The 19,357-nt window shown below is 34.2% G+C and overlaps 1 protein-coding gene across 1 annotated transcript in view; it reads left to right on the forward strand.

Moving 5' to 3' along the window:
* The window catches only part of LOC150110261 (GMP reductase 1-like), a 120,757-nt gene that overhangs the window by 92,337 nt on the left and 9,063 nt on the right, over positions 1–19,357 (forward strand). Inside the window, exons 6-7 of the mRNA XM_090398717.1 lie at positions 2,301–2,503; positions 15,689–15,872. Coding sequence (XP_090254843.1) covers positions 2,301–2,503; positions 15,689–15,872 — 387 coding nt within the window. The remainder of the gene's footprint in view (positions 1–2,300; positions 2,504–15,688; positions 15,873–19,357) is intronic.

Below are 19,357 nucleotides of genomic sequence, written 5' to 3' on the forward strand. Positions count from 1 at the left end.
AAAAATACATAAACACATATCAGAAATGGTGCACTTTCTTTAATTTGAAATTCCTATTCCCCTTGAGGGTACATGGCAGGAATTTGATGATGATGATGATTAAATATTAGTTAACATAAACAAAAAACTTATTAACAGTGTCTTTAATTAAACAGGTGAGTAACTGTCACTTATTTGGACGATATTATTTCTCGTGACTGGGAGTATCTTTTTTAATCAGAAAATTGATTAATGTTGTCTGTTGGGTTTTTCTTTTTTTCTTCATATATTTCGTGATAACGTCTGACTGCTTCTCGAATTTGCTTTTCGACTTTGGCAAAGCGATCAGTGTCTTGATCCATATTTTCAAGTAGCTGAAGTCTGATTTACTTTAGAAAATACTTCAGCTAATTCTTTTACAGTAAATATTTTTAACGATTTCTCTTCATCTTCCTCATTATTCCTTTATCTTCTACAACTCTCTTGTTTTGGAAAATCAAGTCTTGATCAGTCAGTTCACCTTCTTCATGATCTGCTAATTCTTCTATATCAGTAATATTGATTTCTAAATCCAGTTTTCTTGCAATTTGAACGATTTCTTCTTCAATTTGTTTTAACATACTGTGCTCATTGTACTCTTCGAGTGTCGCCTGTGGTAGTAACTTCCTCCAAATTTCTTGCATATATATACTTTTCCGATACTTCCTTCCATGAAGTTCCAATGTTCTGGATACATTGGTTAATATCGTAATTTTTCCAAAAATCGCATAATGTTATAGCATTGTTGTTCACTGCTGTTATTAGTTGAGAAAATGTGGTTTTCAGGTAATTATGTCTTGAATGTAGCAATCGAACCTTGATCCATAGGTTGAATCACATCTGTTGTATTGGATGGTAGATATATCACATTTATATTTTCATTCAAATCGCCGATGTGAAGAGGATGTCCTGGAGCATTGTCAAGCAGCAATAGAATTTTAAAAGGAATGTTTTTTTCAAGACAGTAGGCATGTACTTCTGGAATAAAACAATTGTCATCCAAGCCTTAGAATTACTCCTGTAGTAAACCGGCAATTTATTCTTGTCAATGTTTTTCAAAGCTGGGGTTTTGTGAACGGTAAACAAGAAATGGTTTTAATTTAAAACCAGCAGCATTTCCTCCAAGAAGAAGCATGATCCTATCTTTAAATGCCTTAAAACCAGGTGCCGATGTAGCTTCTCTGTGAATGTAAGTTCGTTCTGGCATTCTTTTCTAGAACAGTCTGGTTTCATCTACGTTAAAAATTTGCTCTAGCAAATAGCCTTCATCTTTTATCATCTCTTTCAGAATTTTCTTGAAAATTTCAGCACTTTCAAAATCGGAACTAGCAGTTTCTCCCATTATTCATATATTATGTAAGTTAAATCGGCTTTTGAATCGATAAAATCAATCTTTACTAGCGTTAAATGTATGCTCTCCATATTTATCTTCTTGTTGTTGTCTCTTTAAATTGTCAAATAGGCTGTGTGCTTTTGTTTGAATCGTAAACATACTGAGAGGAATATTCTTGCCGATTTGATCATCTATCCATATCATTAAAAGCTTCTCCATTTCATGAATTGGCCCTTCTCTTTTTTTTGTTAAAATTGTACATTTCATATTAACTGCCCCTTTAGCTGCCTCCATTATTCTTGATTTATCTTTTATGATTGTTGAAACAGTTGAATGCGATAGTTTTTCTTCTCGTGCTATTTCACCGACTTTCTTTCCTTTGTCGTATGCTTTAATGATCTTCGTTTTAACATCTAAAGTTGAAGCTTTCCTTGCCTTCTTTTTTATGGTTGAATTTTCATATGTAGTTTTACTTCTTTTACTGGACATGATAGGGCTATGACGAGATACAAAAATTGCATCGAGAGAAAAACGAACACTTTGACTGCTGATTAGCAACTAACCTGCCAAAGGCTGTGATAAGTTAGAAGTGGATGAATCATAGCAGTGGTTGCTTGTCGACTAATGGGTGACGCTGCAATGTGTATACAAAAGCAATGTGATATATGTATGTATATGCTGGCGGCAAAGTTAAATTAGAGAATTTTTAATAATAATAATTTTGGTCGTTGTGAGTCGAGGACTATCTGTATATAAAGTAGAGTGATATCTTGGGCTGGTAAAATTTGTTTTGTGTCTAGTAGATTTCAGTTGTATTTTTGGAGCCCACACACTTCCAGAACTGCCTGGTGTGCTTGTAATAAGCTGTGACTGCACTTTCATTTAAAACCGAAACTTATTAAGACCATATTTGGTAGTTATAACATTTATTTATAAATTATTTCTATAGGATGGTGGCTGTACCTGTCCTGGAGATGTAGCAAAAGCTTTTGGTGCTGGAGCAGATTTTGTGATGATTGGTGGGATGTTTGCTGGCCATGATCAAGCAGGGGGTGAAATTATTGAGAAAGATGGAATCAAGATGAAGTTATTTTATGGGATGAGTTCAGCTACTGCAATGCAGAGGTATCATGGTGGAGTTGCTGAATATAGGTAGGTTTGTAGTAATTATTGTCATTTTTCATTTACATATTAAGCTGGATGGTCTGTTATATCCAAGTAATTAGCTTTATAAATCTAATTTTTATTCATAAAGGGTATTAGTCTTACCTCTAGTCTACTCTGTCTGAAATTATGTATTTTGTCCAGCTGTTTTGCAAGAGGACAGGGGTTCCTGAACTTCTGGGAAGAAAAATTCTGCCACCTTCATATGTGACTGGGTAACTTGCCTTAAGTTGATAAGTCCTTATAAATGTTCCATGCATTAAAACCTCATTTTTGTTTTTTTAAATTCATTTAATGGAAATATTTCCTTCATTCAGGAAATGTTTTCCCTAATCTCTCTCTCTCCTTTTCTTTTTAACCTTTCTTTTGTTGCTATTTATACTATATCCTATACTAAGAATGCATTTTGATTGTATATTGTTTGAGTCAAATATAATGTTTCTGAACTGTTCTGTAATATAAATTTCTTTTAAATCTATTGAATGAGCAAAGCTAAACTTATTAAGTCTTTCCATTCAAAGATATGATGCTGCTGCTGCACTATAAAGCCATTTTTTTATATATACGTTTATGAATTTGTCTTATTATGGACAAACTATAAGGTTGGTCACTATCCATCTGAAAGAACATAAAACATACATCTTCTGCCACAGTTATGGTCAATCAGGTCTAGCTGATTACTCCATTGAGCAAATTGCATAGAATTAACTAATGTTAAAACTGCCAGGCTTCATTTCGGTAATTGCAAACATGCAAAACTTTTTTTTTAGGAATCAACAGCAGTAAAGCCAGCCTAACTTCAGTAATATTCATTTTGGTCAAGTTATGGAGACTACTACTATGTTAACAATAATTACTTTAATTTCCCAACGTTTTAACCGTCATATTAAGGTCATCATCCCATTTGCTCCAACTCATGTAACAGGGTTCCTTTCAGTATGATGATTTAGCCATTTTTTATGCAGGTCACTTTAATTATAAAAGTTGAGTAAATTACTAAGGAATGGTATATATATCCTCACCAAGCCATGCTGTCTCATATAATCTATTGTATTTCCTGTCCACACATTCCTAATTTTGTCTTAAATCAGCTTAACCACCAATCCAGAGATGCCGATTTTATCATTTGCTACCTCTTTCTTGGGATCTCCTTTATGTAACAGAATGGGTCAAAGCTATGCAACTGAGAGGAGACCATCACATAGCCTTTAAAGGAATGTGGAGAACCAATCAGGGCTTCTGACCTAATCAGTCCTCACCTTCTCGTGGTGCACCCTGTTAGGTATCTACCTGGATACTGAAAGAACGAGGATGGGCTAGCAATTTGGGCTTTAGCCAACCAAATTGCATTCTTATTGGCTTAAACCAAAATAAAAAAATGATGGTGTAACATGACAGAATTTCATGCCGGCAGGGACGTCGCTTGGTTAAATTAGGCCTACGTTGTTTTTGCCAGGGAAACAGGGCAAACAGCAAAAAGTAAGCTACTGGAACAAATTCTAAAACCCACGCCAACTCAGAATCACCAGAGTTCAAGATCAGTACTATTAACATAAGAAGCCTGAATGGCAAAGAAATGGAGCTAGCTGAGGAATTGGATAAGTACCAGATCGACATAATAGAGGTGACTGAAACAAAAAAGACAAAAACTGGTGAGATTTTTCTGAGCAATAAATACAAAATGTTATATTCGGCCAATGACAATCAAGGAAAAGAAGGAGCAGCCATAGTATTTAACACTAAATACAAGATTAAACTTCTTGAATAAGCAGTCTCAAGTAGAGTGATGTGGGTGAATATGAGAATGTGGAACTGGACAATGAGACTTATTTGTGCCTATGGTCCCACAGAAGGTTCTACTAAGATAGAAGTGGAGGAATTTTTTGAGGCTTTAGAGAAAGCAACTGACACAATGAAAAATGAAAAGTTGGTCCTTGTTGTTGGGGATCTAAATAGCAGAGTAGGAAATGATTGTAAGACATACAAAAATATGTTGGGAAAATTTAGAGAAAAGAGCAAAGCTAATAATAATGGCAAATACCTGTTGGATTTCTGCTCAGGATGTGGACTGGTTATTACTAACACCATGTTCCAACATAAAAATGTGCACAAATTCACATGGAGAAAAGAGGCAAGGAATAAGAAAAGTTTCATTGTTGATAGTGATGTTTTTTTCCAGGTGCAAGACACCAGAATGTACATAGGATTTGAAATTGGAAGTGATCACCATTTAGTCTTCAGCAGGATAAAATCGAATTTCATATTGAAAGGAAGAACATGTAACAAAGTTTTAAAGCAAATAAAAGTTGAGCAGTTCTCAGATTTGAACTGTAGACTAAAATACACAAACATTATTGAAGAAAAAATGAAAGAGTTTGAGAACAGGAACCAAACCTTGGAGATTCAGTGGCAAGCCTTGAAGAAAACACTGATTGATTCAGCCAGAGTGGCATGTGGTGAGATTGTCTGTAAGGATAGAAAAATCAGAACTCCATGGTGGACACAGGAAGTTAAAGAGGCAATGAAAGCATATGAAAAGTTACTGGCAAATAAATCAAGTGCTCTTAGAGAATACAGACACAAATGTAAGAAAGCAAAACACTGTGTAAAACTAGCTAAACAAAAGCCATGGGAAGACTTTGGCAAGAATAGAAAATAAATATCAAGAAGGTGGCAAGATATTCTGGAGGGTGTTGAAGAAGCTCAGAAATGGAAGAAAGAATGTTGTAAAAGGAATTAGAGATGATGAAGGTGACATGAAAACAAGAGTAAAAGATATCCTTGAAGTATGGAGTAATTACTTCGAAAAATTACTAAATGAAACAAGCAGTGATGATAGCACAGTAGTAAAAAACACTGGTCTGGCATGCAGCCAGGAATACACATCCATACTTGAAGTAGAAAAAGCCATCAAAAGTCTGAAGCGTGGAAAAGCAGCAGCAGTAGATATTCAACCAGAAATGCTCAAGTATGGAGGTATAAAAAGTCGTTCAGTGACTGCACTGCATGGTTCAGATGGCCTGGACAGAGGGACGAATTCCAAATGATTGAAGTAGAGCTCTCATAGTACTCATATATAAAAAGGGAAATAAAATTGAATGTGAGAATTACAGAGGTATTTTTCTACTAAGTGTTCCTGGTAAGATATATGCAAGTATAGTTGAGAAATAGTTGAGGATTGTGGAAGAGAGGCTTGGTGAAGAACAAGCTGGATTCAGACTAAATAGAGGCTGTCAGGATCAGATTTTCACTTTACTACAGATAATTGAGAAATCATGGGAATATAGCAAAGATCTGTATTTAAGTTTTATAGATCTGGAAAAGGCATATGACAAGGTGCCAAGAGAGAAGCTATTTGAAACGCTACAGTGATATGGTATCAATAGGGCATTATATCAAGCAATACTTAGTCATTATTTGAGTTGCAAGTCAGCAGTTAGAAGGTGGAAGGAAGTACAGGAAGGTGGTTTAATGTTAAATCTGGTATCAGACAAGGATGTAGATTATCCTGTCTGTTGTTCATTGTCTATAAAGATCACATTATGAAGGAAAGTTCTATTAAACCTGATATAAAAATTGGAGATGTTAATCTCATCTCTTTGCTTTATGCAGATGATGTTATACTTCTAAATAAATCCTGTACAAGTCTGCAAGATTTCCTGACTAAAGTTAATAACTATTGTAATTGATATGGTATGAAGGTCAGCATTAAAACAACAAAAACAATGACAATAGGCCGAAACATTGAAAATATCTGCTGCATTGTGAATGGAGAACCTATAGAAGAAGTAAAGAAATCAGGCCTAAGTAGCTGAAAAAACATTTCAGCTACTTAGGCCTGATTTTTAGTGAAAATGGTAAATTAAATATGGAAATAGACAACAGAATCAACAAAGCTGGTATGGTAGGAAGTCAACTGAATATATTTATATGGAATAAGAGGGAAATTAGTCAAAACACTAAATTAACTATATACAAGACAGTGTTCAAACCAATTTTAACTTATGGATCTGAGAGCTGGGTCAGAAGTAAAACACTTGACCAAAGACTCGAGTCCACAGATATGAGAGTCCTGAGAAAGATTATCGGCATGAACACATGGCATCAATGGCAATATCATATTAAAAACGAGGATATTAGGAAAGAACTTGACATTGTCAGCATCCAGGAATGCATTAGCAGAGCTAATCTCAGGTGGTATGGTCACTTAAACAGAATGGGAGAGGAAAGATTAGCAAAACAAGCGTTCTCTGCCAGGTTGGCAGGAAAAAGACCCAGAGGAAGATCAAGATATATGTGGATTGATACAGTAAAAAGTGCCTTAGAAGATAGAAATATAAGATCTGATAATGTTGGAGTTTAGACAGGTAACAGACTGATTTCGAGGAAAATTATAGATAGGAAGTTAGTAATGATGTAAATTTTTTATGTAGTACTATCATATCCTGTACATCCCTTTAGGTATATATCAGGAATATGATGATGAACTGTCTTGTTTTCTTTTCACTTCCTTGTAACTTGTTAGTGCTGAGGCTTAAATAGCCTATTCATTTTATAGGTACTGACAGTTTTGCACTTTTGAGATATAAACTGATATCCATCAATGCCTGCATTCAAACTGAGATTTTTCAGTATCCTAAGCACATTTAATTCTCTACCTCTGTTCTTTCAGCAGCTCATGTTACATCTACCACTGCATTATCTGTGATCACTCAGTGATTCAACTAATTCTTTCAATTCCTACCATTGTCAGTGATTAAAATTTTCCTTTTGCAGTTATTGTTTGTTTGATTTTCTATACAGCACAAGAATTGTTTAGGATTTCTTTTAACTACAAGCTCAGCTAAGTTTCCCTAATCTCATTTTGTCTACTGTGCTGGTCACTTTTATTGCCTGTGCTTTGTACTTCTCATAGTCAAGCTGATTGTCTTTCTTTGTGTTACTTCTCCAACTTTTTTTTTGAGCCTCTGCATAATGATTCTACTTATCTGTTTCATTTAATTAAATTTGACTTAAAAGAAATTAAATACTATTTAATTCTCTATAGGGCTTTATAGAGCTTTTAAGCTCTTTTAAAGCCCTGTCTTATCAGTCTTTATTTGTCTGATCATTGTGTAACCTTCATTGTGAATATGTTTCCAAAATAAGATCAGAATGTAGAAGTTATAATAACTAATGAGTTATTTTATTTTTATTCCCTTGTATACTTTTTCTATGATTACATCTCATGTACTGAATGGCAATCATCATATAAAACAAATGATATTCAAACCATTTTCGATGTGTTTCTCAAAATACATAAGTCACTTGTTAATATTCATTTTGTCAGTCTCTCAGTGTGCAAGTTATTCTTTGACTGTTGTTAGTTTTTATTGAAATTAATTATTTTGAATCCTTGTATGTATTTGTCATCTCATTCCAATATTCATTTTAAATGGATTATTTGCAGGAGTACGACATGCCAAAATAATATATTGCAATAATTTGGCTCTGGCTGAATGGAATTTAGTACAATTTCTTTCTAGTTGGAGAAAATGTCAGCTAGACCTGCTAGGTGGTAGACGACCTTCATTGCCCTGCGAAACACCACCACCACCGTAGGGAACTGAAATGACTGTTGCCTTGATGATTCCTGAGGAAGAGGTTCTGGTTCTCCTCCACCACTTTCCCCCAGCCACCAATCTTTCAACATGCCGTGTGATGTCCCTCAAGAGCATAACAAAGATTGTAGAGATCTAGTACCTTCCTTGCCCTCCTTATCCCAATCTTTGTGGGTATAGCAGTAAAGCAGTTGTGCAGGCTGTCTGCCAAATAGATGGAAATGAACCAATAGCAAGACATTTAGGAGACTTACTGATCACATGCTGCACTATTTCACTGCCATCTACACTGCTAAATTGTGCTTGAGGGAGGTTGTGTAAAGGTATGCAAAGAGCATTATTATTGAGTCCAAGATATGACATGGAGACTGGATGCGCTCAATATGAGTGACATGTCTAAGAGTTTATCTACTCTCACTGTATGTTCCTTTACTCTTTTTTTAATTCACCTTTGTAATATTAGTATGGGGGTAAACCTAAATAAATATAGTGTCACTGTGGTTAAATTGAATAACAAACTTCTCCCAAAAAATTTCCCCAAAAATTTAAAAATTCAAAAAAAAAACTTACAAAAAAAAGCTTTCTTCCACATTCACTTCAACATTTGTGGTATAAATATCAACCTTAATGTTTTCATCAAGACCTGCAAACAACCAAGCCTAACTCCTGCTTTTGATTAAACTTCAAATTCCCGTCACAATAACCACAGCCCATCCTAACTGTCCAAACTGTGCCCTTTACGATTCCTTCTGTCACAGGGATGGTACTTCTACTTTTGTGCAATCCAATTTTCCTTGCCAGAGAATGCCTAATTTTGAATCTCCCCTTTTGACCTTCTGTAACTTAAGATTTCCCAGCCTCATTATACCTCATTCATCTGTTGTCTCTGCCATTTCCCCAATTCTGAAATTCATTCCAACCTCTTAGACTTCTTATCCTTGAAGGTTGATTTCATAGAATCTGAATTCTCTAACAGCAAAGTCATCTTCCTTGGTGATTGAATGCTATAATTCTAACTGGTTGTCTCTTTTTCTAAATTGACCAAACTGGAAGAGAAGCAGGTATTTTCTGTAAGTAATGATTTGAAACAAATAATTTCCTGGCCAGAATCATTGACAATTCTCTCCACTTAACCAATATTCTGAAACTTTTCTTAACTACTTCTCCTTTCAGGTACACTGTTGAGGTGTATATAAGACAGTGTTCAAACCAGTTTTAAGTTATGTATTTGAAAGTTGGGTTAGAAATAAAGCACTTTATCAGAGACTGGAGACCACAGATATGAGGTCTTCAGTCTGTCTCCAGTTGGGGTGGGTTTTAGGATTTGTTCCAGTAGCTGACTTTTCGCTGTTTGCCCTGGTTCCCTGGCAAAAACAACAGGGGGGGGCCCTTGTTTAACTGGGCGATGCCACAGCTGGCATGAAATTTGTCATGTTGTACCATCATTTTGTATATTGGTTTAAGCCAATAAGAATACAATTTGGTCTGCGAAATCCCAAATTGCCAGCCTATCCTCGGATACGTGGTGCACCCGTGGTCCAATCCTCACCTTCTCGTGGTGCACCCTGTTGGTCATCTACCCAACAGGGTGCACCACGAGAAGGTGAGGATTGGACATTAGGTCAGAAGCCCTGGTCGGTTCTCCACATCCCTTTAAATGCTATGTGGAGGTCTCCTCTCAGTTATACAGCTTTGACCCTTTGGTATTAAATAATAGCTATCCAGTGGAAAGTAGCCTATGCTGGTTTTTTCAATGCTCTAGTGCAGTGTTTTCCAACTGTGGAGAGTCTTGAAATGTATGTATCATTTACATACTTCTTTATTTCTTATCCATGTATATTTATATATATATTCATTTTTAATGTTAACTGACTTAAAACCCGAGAATTATAACAAATTGAGATTTATTTGAAAACGCAACATGTTTCATTGGGATTGACTTCATCAGGCATTAAGAACATAGAAAGATATTAAAAGACACTGAAAATAACATTGAGACACTTTAAAGCTATACAATTATAAAGTTATAATATTCGACTGTGAATTACAGTTATTATGAACTTGAGCTATAGTCCGTGTTAAAGTTCTATTGTTATACACTCGTGCGTGTGTGGAACCACACGATCTCCAGTATCTGATAGTAGAGCTGAAAGAGTCAGGCAAATTATAACTGAGATTATTGTTCATATGAAGCGGGTCCAAGGTGATTTCTTTTGACTCCACAATGCGGTGTTCCACCTCATCATGGCAAATGTGTAGGTTTGAAGTTGATGTCCAATTTATCTCATGTTGGCGGCTTTCGTTTTGTGTGTGTGTGTGTGTGTGTGTATATATACACACACATATACACAGTTGATCCTTGAACAGGGCAGGGATTAGGGGCACTGACCTCATGCGTTCTTCGAAAATCTGCGTATAACTTTTGACTTCCCATAAACTTTACTAATAGCCTACTGTTGACTGGAAGCCTTAACGATAACATACAGTTGATTAATGCATATTTTATATGGTATGTATGTATATACACTATATTCTTACAATAAAGTAAACTAGAGAAAAGAAAATCATAAGGAGGTTGAAAATACATTTGCAATACTGTACTATATTTATCGATACCATAAGTTTACGTCGTCTGTTTACAAGATGAATTGTATGTCTTTCAGTACCTGCATCAGTATAGTCTTATATGATACAAGACACTGTAGATGTTATCAGAGCCGGTGCTAGGGTCTTTGACGCCAGCATGCAATTTCTATCTAAGCGCCCCTGTAACGATCCGGGAGTGTGTGGTTCTTTTATGATAATAAAAATTTAAATTATTTGAAATTTCTTAAATAAATTTTGACAGAACAGCCACATGTTAGTTCGCTAAATTTAATGAGCCGGGAGTGTTTACTAGGCAGGGTAATCATTAAAACCCGTATATTCAAAAAATTCTCAAAAGTCAAAGCAAATTTTGATAAAGCCACTTCACTTTAATCGTTGAATATAATGATACAGGGATTATAACCTTCTCACCAACCCGAATCGCTAACAAAATTAAAATGAATTTTAATTAAAGTTAAAATTTATTTGAACTAAAGTTTAAATAATTCTTGCATTTTACAAGTTACTAAATTCTTAGTAACTTGTAATAATTTTTATAAGTGGAACTATCTTTTAGGAAATTAAAAGATAGTTCCACTTATAAAACTTATAAACTCAAGATAGATGAGAAAATAATAAAATAATTCAGAAATAATTAGAACATTTAATATAAGTATTCAAAAAATATCTTTACAGAATAACAGAAAATAAATTAAATTACATAAACATACTTGAAATTTTTTTAATTAAAATTTTAAGGTTTTTTGGTTTCATATTCACAAAATTAGAAATAATGGCCTTAACGTCTAATTCCGCACATATATCATTTTCAATAGCTATTAATGCTAAACTAACAAGCCTTTTTTGTGACATACTTGTTCTTAAGTAGGTTTTAATCAATTTCAACTTGGAAAAGGAACGTTCACCACTCGCTACACTAACAGTTAAGGTTAATAGTATTCTTAAAGTAATTGAAAAGTTAGGGAAAGATAAATTATTGGACACCATAAAATTAAGAATATTGAAAGGGCTTTTGAATGTTTAAATTATCCATCCAAAAAATATCCCGGAAAGCACATAACTCGTCATATAGTTCTATTGCATTTAGGTTTTTATTGTTGCAGTCCTTCAAGAGAATCTCTAAATCATCACAAATTTTTCGTAAATCTTCGTTATTAATTTGTAGTAATCTATATACAAGAAATTGAAATTATCATATCTTTTAGTTGTTCAAAACGTTCTATTAACGAACACATTGCAACGTCTAGAAGTGTATAAAACACATTCACTCTAAATTTATCTTCTGGCGATTGTGGCATTTCGTCACGATGCTCGTAGTCAAATTGTCGTGTCTTCTTTTGTCGTCGAACTTCCGTACCAGTTTTAAATTCTTGTTCTCCATTCACCTCTTCACTCAGTTATTTTGCCGTTTTTAGAACTTCTTTAAAATTTGTATCTGATCGATACTGTTGTAAGAATATTTTTAAGTTTTCGATAGATTCTAAAGCAAGTGTAATGTTCATATTTTTGTCTTGAAGCATTTTACTCACAGGGTTTATTCTGTTAAGTAAATCATACCAAGTTATAAGAGAGCAAATAAATTTGTAGTCCTTTATTTTAGCACATAATGTTTGTGCATCATGCTGAGTTTCTTTATTAAAATTTTCATTATTTAAAATTTCCAAAAGTGCATCATAAATTTCTCCTAACTGATATCGTAGACGGTGGATTGCATTAAATTTACTATCCCATCGCGTTTCTGATGGCTGTTTCAATGTTAATTTTTTTTTCGAACTTTAAAAGGATTGCCCAACGCTTGTAAGAGAATGAAAAGAATTGTATATTTCTTGAATAATTGCAAAGAAACTAATTGCATCTGCATTCACTTTTGCTGCATTGTTAATGATTAAATTTAGAGTATGAGCAGCACATGGCATGTAAAAAGCTAGAGGATTTTTGTTCAAAAGCAAATTTTGGAGCCCATATTTGCCCCATTGTCATATCCTTGACCTCGCGTGTCTTCAATGGGAATGTTCCATTTTTCCAGTTGTTCCATTATTGTGCACATAAACCACGTCCTGTGGAATCTGATATATCTGCAAAACCTAAAACGTTTTCCCTGATCTTGACAATTCCGTTGTCACAGGAAACAAAGCGAATAATAATGGTCATTTGTTCTGTTTTACTTGCATCAGGTGTGCAGTCTAAAATTATGGAATAATATTTAGATTTTAGAATTGATAATAAAATTGTATCTCTGATTGCGTTACTTAAAGTTTCCAATATTTCATTTTGATTGTTTTTACTCAAATAGTGTACTCTATTGTTTCGTTGTAGGGTCCTTTCAACATGATTTTCCATAACAGGATCGAAATTCCCAAACAGTTCGACTAATTTTAAAAAATTGCCATTATTTCTTTCATATAATTTATCAGATGATCCGCGAAAAGCTAAATTTCCGCTACCAAGGAATTTTATAATTTCAATCAAGCGTTCTAAAACACTCGTCCAATGTTTCTTTTCCATTTCATACCTGCTTTGAATCTGGAAATCAATAGTAGTTTTATTTTTGTAATGTTATTATCAAGTTCCTTCCATTTTAAGAAATTTTTCATGTGAGTTAAACTAGTCTCATGCCTATGTAAAGTAGTACTCCAATCGTTATAACCTTCTACAAGACTCAGTGGGTGATTCAGTTGATTCAGTAGGTGCGGCAAGTTTGCAACAAAAGCAAAAAACAGAATTTAAAGTTTCGGAATAAATGAGCCATATTCTTGGCACAAGCTCCCGTTTTCCATTTTTCTATTATAATATGTGTCGCCAAATTTACGACCATATGTATCTCTGAGATATATTATATTTTTATTTTGAACAGGCCCCATTTCAATTAAAACAACGCGTAATTTTTCATCAATATTTCCCCGTTCACCTGGATCTTCTAAATTCACAGAGACTAACAATGTGTTAGTTTCATGGGCAACTACAACTAAATCTTGTTGTAGTTGACTAAATCCTAACTATTTTTCACTTAAATCATGTTCAATGGTTGCAATAGTACCTTCATGCAAACTGAATGATGTGCACGGTTCTTCAACTCTGATTTCTGATGCATCGAGTTGGTTACAATCTGCATCAGGATATTTTAATATTTTAACAAATTTATTAAGATCCCAGTTTGTTTCTTAATATCTGCTTCTTTCGCAACGTGACACTTATGATTTTGTGCAACGGATAACTTTTTTTTAAATTTTTGATTCCATTTCTATTTTATACCCACAAGAAATTATTACACAACACGACACAGAGACGAAATAATAGTCCGCACTGCGCTACTGTCAGTAGCCTACTGAGATGCGTACCATATGACTGGTTAACTAGCAACAAATGTTTTGTACGAAAATTCGTTTCTGCGCATAAAAACTGTTCACCGTCTCACTTTAGATAGACTGCAGTAAACACAACATTCTTTAGGCAAGCATTTAGCCTGCTCTCACTGCAAAATTGTAAACAGCCGGCTGATCAAAGAGGCAGCAATATACATTTTTTTTAAATTTTTATTCAGTGTATACAGCCTCATTTATTTTAATATTGATCATTCTAAGAATTTTTTTGTTTTTATGATAAAAATTTTGTTTCTTAAAAATTAACTTATGAACCATTCCCTGGTGGCGGCAGCGCCCCCATTGTAGTGGTGCCCGCATGCTCTGCATGCCCGCTTCCGCCAGCCCTGGATGGTATAAGTATTACTAACACTAAATATCAAAAATAAAAAGATAACATGAAAAAGAAATTATTCATATTTATTTACAGGTATAACGATTCATGCATTGATAACGAAGCAGCAGCAATATGATTGCTTTATGGTAGCCTAGTGCAATTGATATGATTGCTTTTCAGTAGCCTTAGCCTGTACACTAGTGAATGAATTGTTATAAAATTTTATTTTATGCAGTTATTATTTAACACTGCATCTTTACATTTGTTTACATTTCTCTTGACTGCAAATGACCATGTACGGTCTATAAGTGTTTGCACGTGTGTATGTGTGTGTGTAAGTTTTGATAAATTTTAACTTTTTATTTTATAATATGATTTGTGTATACTTTATGGTAGTAAATGATAAAGAGACTATATCTATATATATTTTATGCATTCATAACATACCTAACCTTTCCTTAATTTTTTTTATATTTCTAAGCTCTGCAGTCGTCTGAGAGTTTTTTCAAATCGTCGCAATTCTCCAAAAATTTTCCAATATATTTATTTATAAAAAAACGCATATAAGTGGATTTGTGCTGTTCAAATTTGCATTCTTCAATGATCAACTGTATATTTTTTCTTTTTTTGTAATGAAGGGTGTCATATAGGCAAAAATGTCAGAAAACACTAGTCAAGTGGAACAAAGTTTAAATGTTAAATATATCAAACTAATTCAAGCTATCACAGCAAAAGTCAATCATCTGTTTTTGCAGACAGAAAGGGAGAGGATGATTGACATATCCTTTCCCCTTTTCCAATGTAAATAGCATCTCGTCCATCTCAGAAAAGTCAACTGAGGTTGGATGGGACACCAATTTACTCACTCCCTTGTGTTCAGTGCTCTTAGTTTCTACAGATCAAGTAATAGACATAGGAAGAGGCAGGTCAAGAAACAGTTTTGGCAATACATATGCAAATTTCTTTTTAAATGCAAGACTCATGTACCATCTAATATTTACCATTTGGCAGCACATGATAGAACAACTTGGCTCGCCTCCATTTAATAAACTATATATCCATGAGTTATGTGTATTTCTGTACATATTTCCCTGTTCTTATCTGAATAAACTATGATGATTATGATGATCCATATATATGTTTTTACATTGTATTATTAAATATTTTTTATTTACTTACAGAAATTATTCATGTGATATAAAGCATAATATTTGAAACTTTTCTTTTCCAGAGCTTATTTGTGAATTATTAATTTCTAATTCTATTTCAGAGCATCAGAAGGAAAGACAGTTGAAGTTCTATATCGAGGAAATGTAGAGAACACAGTTTTGGACATCTTGGGTGGACTTCGTTCTGCATGTACTTATACTGGTGCTGGTAAACTGAAAGAGCTACCTCGGCGAACCACTTTCATCCGTGTCACGCAACAAGCAAATGAAATATATCGAAATGAAGTAAAAAAAAATTGACCATTCTTGCTCTTAGAGTTGTGGTAGTTTGCTTTGTGTGTAGCTATGTAATATTTGTGTGATTGCAGTTATTTATTTTTTTATCCATGAATTTATAAATCATGATGTAATTAGTAATTCTGGATCCAGTCAGAAATCAGTCATTGATTATCTCTGATTCCAGTTACATAACCTTGTATAAACAGTCTTTATATATACTGGTTGTACACTGTTAGCATAAGTATTGCTAGTATGCTGTATGAAATGGAATAATATTTTTCTATGGTATATCATGGTATACTGTATTTCAAAGACCACTGACCTTAACTCATCTATAATTTTGGTTTTATACCACTTAAAGTTCATCTTATTGTGTTTATAAATTTTTTATACATAAAATGTAGAAACATGTTTTCTGAAATATCACTAATTTACACATGCACAAACTAGTATATGCTATATCAGCTATGATATAAGAATACTGCAAATAACTATAATGACCATTATGTATCCCTATATGCTCTAAGTCATATTATGATTTAAGTGCCTCCATTGCGCAATTGGAAGAACGATGGTATGTTGCACCCTTCAATTGGAAAAGGCCTAAGTTCGATTCTCATCATGACGGGAGGAATCTTTATACGGACGTTTTTCAATCGAAGGTGAGTTAGCCAATCTCATACGGAGGTATAGGGTTTTTTTCTCCCGGAAACTCAGGTTTTTCATCCTGCATACAGACAAATCGGCCCATCAGAACACACGCAATTTACAGACAAAAAAAAATGCTAGCTGTGGTAGTGGCCACTGGATGGCGCTGATGTTGATGATTGGTAGTAGAGGTTCGGTGTAGTGGTGGAGACAGAGAGTTGTACAATAGGTGTCCTCCCGCGATGAGTCTTTGGACTCCTTGGAGGTGTCACGAATAATAATAATAATAATTTGACAAAGTAAATTGCTTGATCATCTATGATTTGTTTAAAGGGAAATAATCAATTGTTAAAATAAATGCAGTAGTCTTATTTAAAATATATATATATATATATTTGCTCATTAGTGAGAATAGTTCTCAAATCAAAATAATATAGAATTCTTATTACATTTATTTTACCACATGCTCTAATACTTTTAATCCATAAATATAGTTTCAGTGAAATTAAAGTTTGAATAAATATTAAATATTATTTAGTGATTCATTTTTATGAAATCATAATATGACTTAGAGCATATACGGATACATAATGGTCATTATAGTTATTTGCAGTGTTCTTATATCATAGCTGATATAGCATATACTAGTTTGTGCATGTGTAAATATATATCATTGTTATTATCATTATATTAGTTATACTGTTTAATTCTTTCTTTATCTACACAAAGAGAGAGAGTATAGCACATAAATTTTACTTGCATAAAAACAGCTGACGTGCCTTTAAATATTGCATTGTATAGTACACTGATGGCAGACAGTCGCACCATCATGTGATTTCAGATTGTTCTCTACATTTATATTTTTATTTATTTATTTTTATGTTAATTCCATATATGCAAGGTCAAAGGACCTATAAGCACATCAGTACCATGTGGGGTAAAGGTGAGGACTGAGAAGTTCATTGGCATTTTTTTTTAAGAGTTGAAGGTTGTAGTTGTCTGGGAATACTTCTTATGGAAGGCTGTTCCAGAGGACAGAGGTAGATGGAATAAAAAAGGAAGAGGAGACAGAGGTTCCATGTGTTTGCAGTTGCACAGTGAATGGATGCTAGGTAGCTGTTGCTGCTCTTGTTATTAATAGAAAGTGGAGGAATGATTGTAGTCAGTTCATTGAAGCAATGACTGTTGAAGCACCTGTTGAATAGAGTTCCATCTGTGAGATTGAGGTTGAAGTGAATCTGTAAGAGAGGGATCATCTATGAGTCGAATTGCTCTCCTCTGGACAACATCAAGAATTTTTAGAGAAGTTTTAGGTGCACCACTCCAAACATATGAGCAGTATTCTAAAGATGGTCAGATTTATGATTTTTATAAAGTTAAGATCTGATTGGGTGTAAAATAACATCTTGAATGAAAGAGGATTTCTAGTTTTGTGTTTACGTCAGGAGAGACTGGAGGTAAGGTGTAAGTCCAATCAGAGAGAGAGAGAGAGATCTGATCACGTCTGGTGATTTGTGCATTTCTGATGGATAAGGGTAGGTGAGCTAAGATCTCTTTTGTTAGAGAAGAGGCAAGACTGTTTTGGTGGCATTGAGGGTGACCAAATAGTCCTTGCCCAATTGAAGGATAGTGCACAGATCAATGTTTATGATCTCTGGTTTTTAGATGTTCTTGATGCCTCAAATGAGTAGGACAGATAGATAGATAGTATTATTGTCTACAAACTCATGTATGAATAGAATTAGTGGTGATTGAAAGTAGGTCTTTTATATACACGAGAAAGAGAGTATGTGATAAGACAGAACACTGAGGTACTTCTGCATTGTGCGAAGTTTGAAGGGGGGGGTTGCCATCCACCATGACGTAGTGAACAACCACAGAGGAAGCTGGCAACCCAGTTACAGAGGGTGGTGGGTAGACCAACGAAAGGATGGTAATTTATTTAACAATCCTTGATGCCAGACACAGTCAAAAGCTCTGATAACACGTGTCTAGTGGACGGTGATGTAACTAGGAGGTTATCTGTGAATCTTGAATAATTGAATCCATACTAGTGGTTGCTGATTAATTGGTAGGCCTCTAGGTAGTAGAGAAGTTGACTATTGATGACTTTTTTCCATTATTTTGGAGAGTACTGAGGTGATGGCGATTGGTTGGTAGTTTGACAGTAAACTCCTATCTTCCTTTCTTGGAATAGGCTGGATATGTGATTTGCCATGCATTGGGATAAGTACAGCTATGTATAATAGATTGTAGAGACAATACAGGCCCATTGTTAGCTGGAGTGTGACAAAAAAGACATTAGAAAATTACTTTTTAGTAATTTTCTGATGCATTTTTTTTGTTGTTGAAAAGCTACAAGAGGCATGCAGTGCTCAGATTCTGGTATGGTAGGAGACAATTTTTCCCCTTTTGTTGCTGAATTACATATGCTTAATACTATATCAAATAAAAATAGTTAAAACCATTAAAGAAAAATCCTATTGCAAATCCTCATATAGACATGAAATGCATTTCAGCACAGCAGTTTTCTTGGTTAGAATAGGCTGATTTGAAGGCAGAATTTAAAGAAAATTCAGTTTGGGATACCAGATTTTAATTAGTTTTAAATAGGGGAATGTGGTACACGTAATGAAAATGGTATCAGCACTAAAAGTGCAATTTAAATTTATGTGCTTGGAGATTACCAAACTGTTATAAAGCAGCTAATTTTTGCTTATTACTTTTCTTCGATTTAACACATTTTTTGAATAGTTATTTCTTTCCTTTAAATGCATGCAATCTAATCAGCAAAACCATCAATATATGATCCTATAAGGACTGCTCATATTGTCTGCCAGAAA

Source organism: Typopeltis vanoorti, chromosome 1, assembly GCF_054136105.1.
Source record: "Typopeltis vanoorti isolate ZY-2024b chromosome 1, IOZ_Tvanoo_1.0, whole genome shotgun sequence".
Taxonomy (NCBI): domain Eukaryota; kingdom Metazoa; phylum Arthropoda; class Arachnida; order Uropygi; family Thelyphonidae; genus Typopeltis; species Typopeltis vanoorti.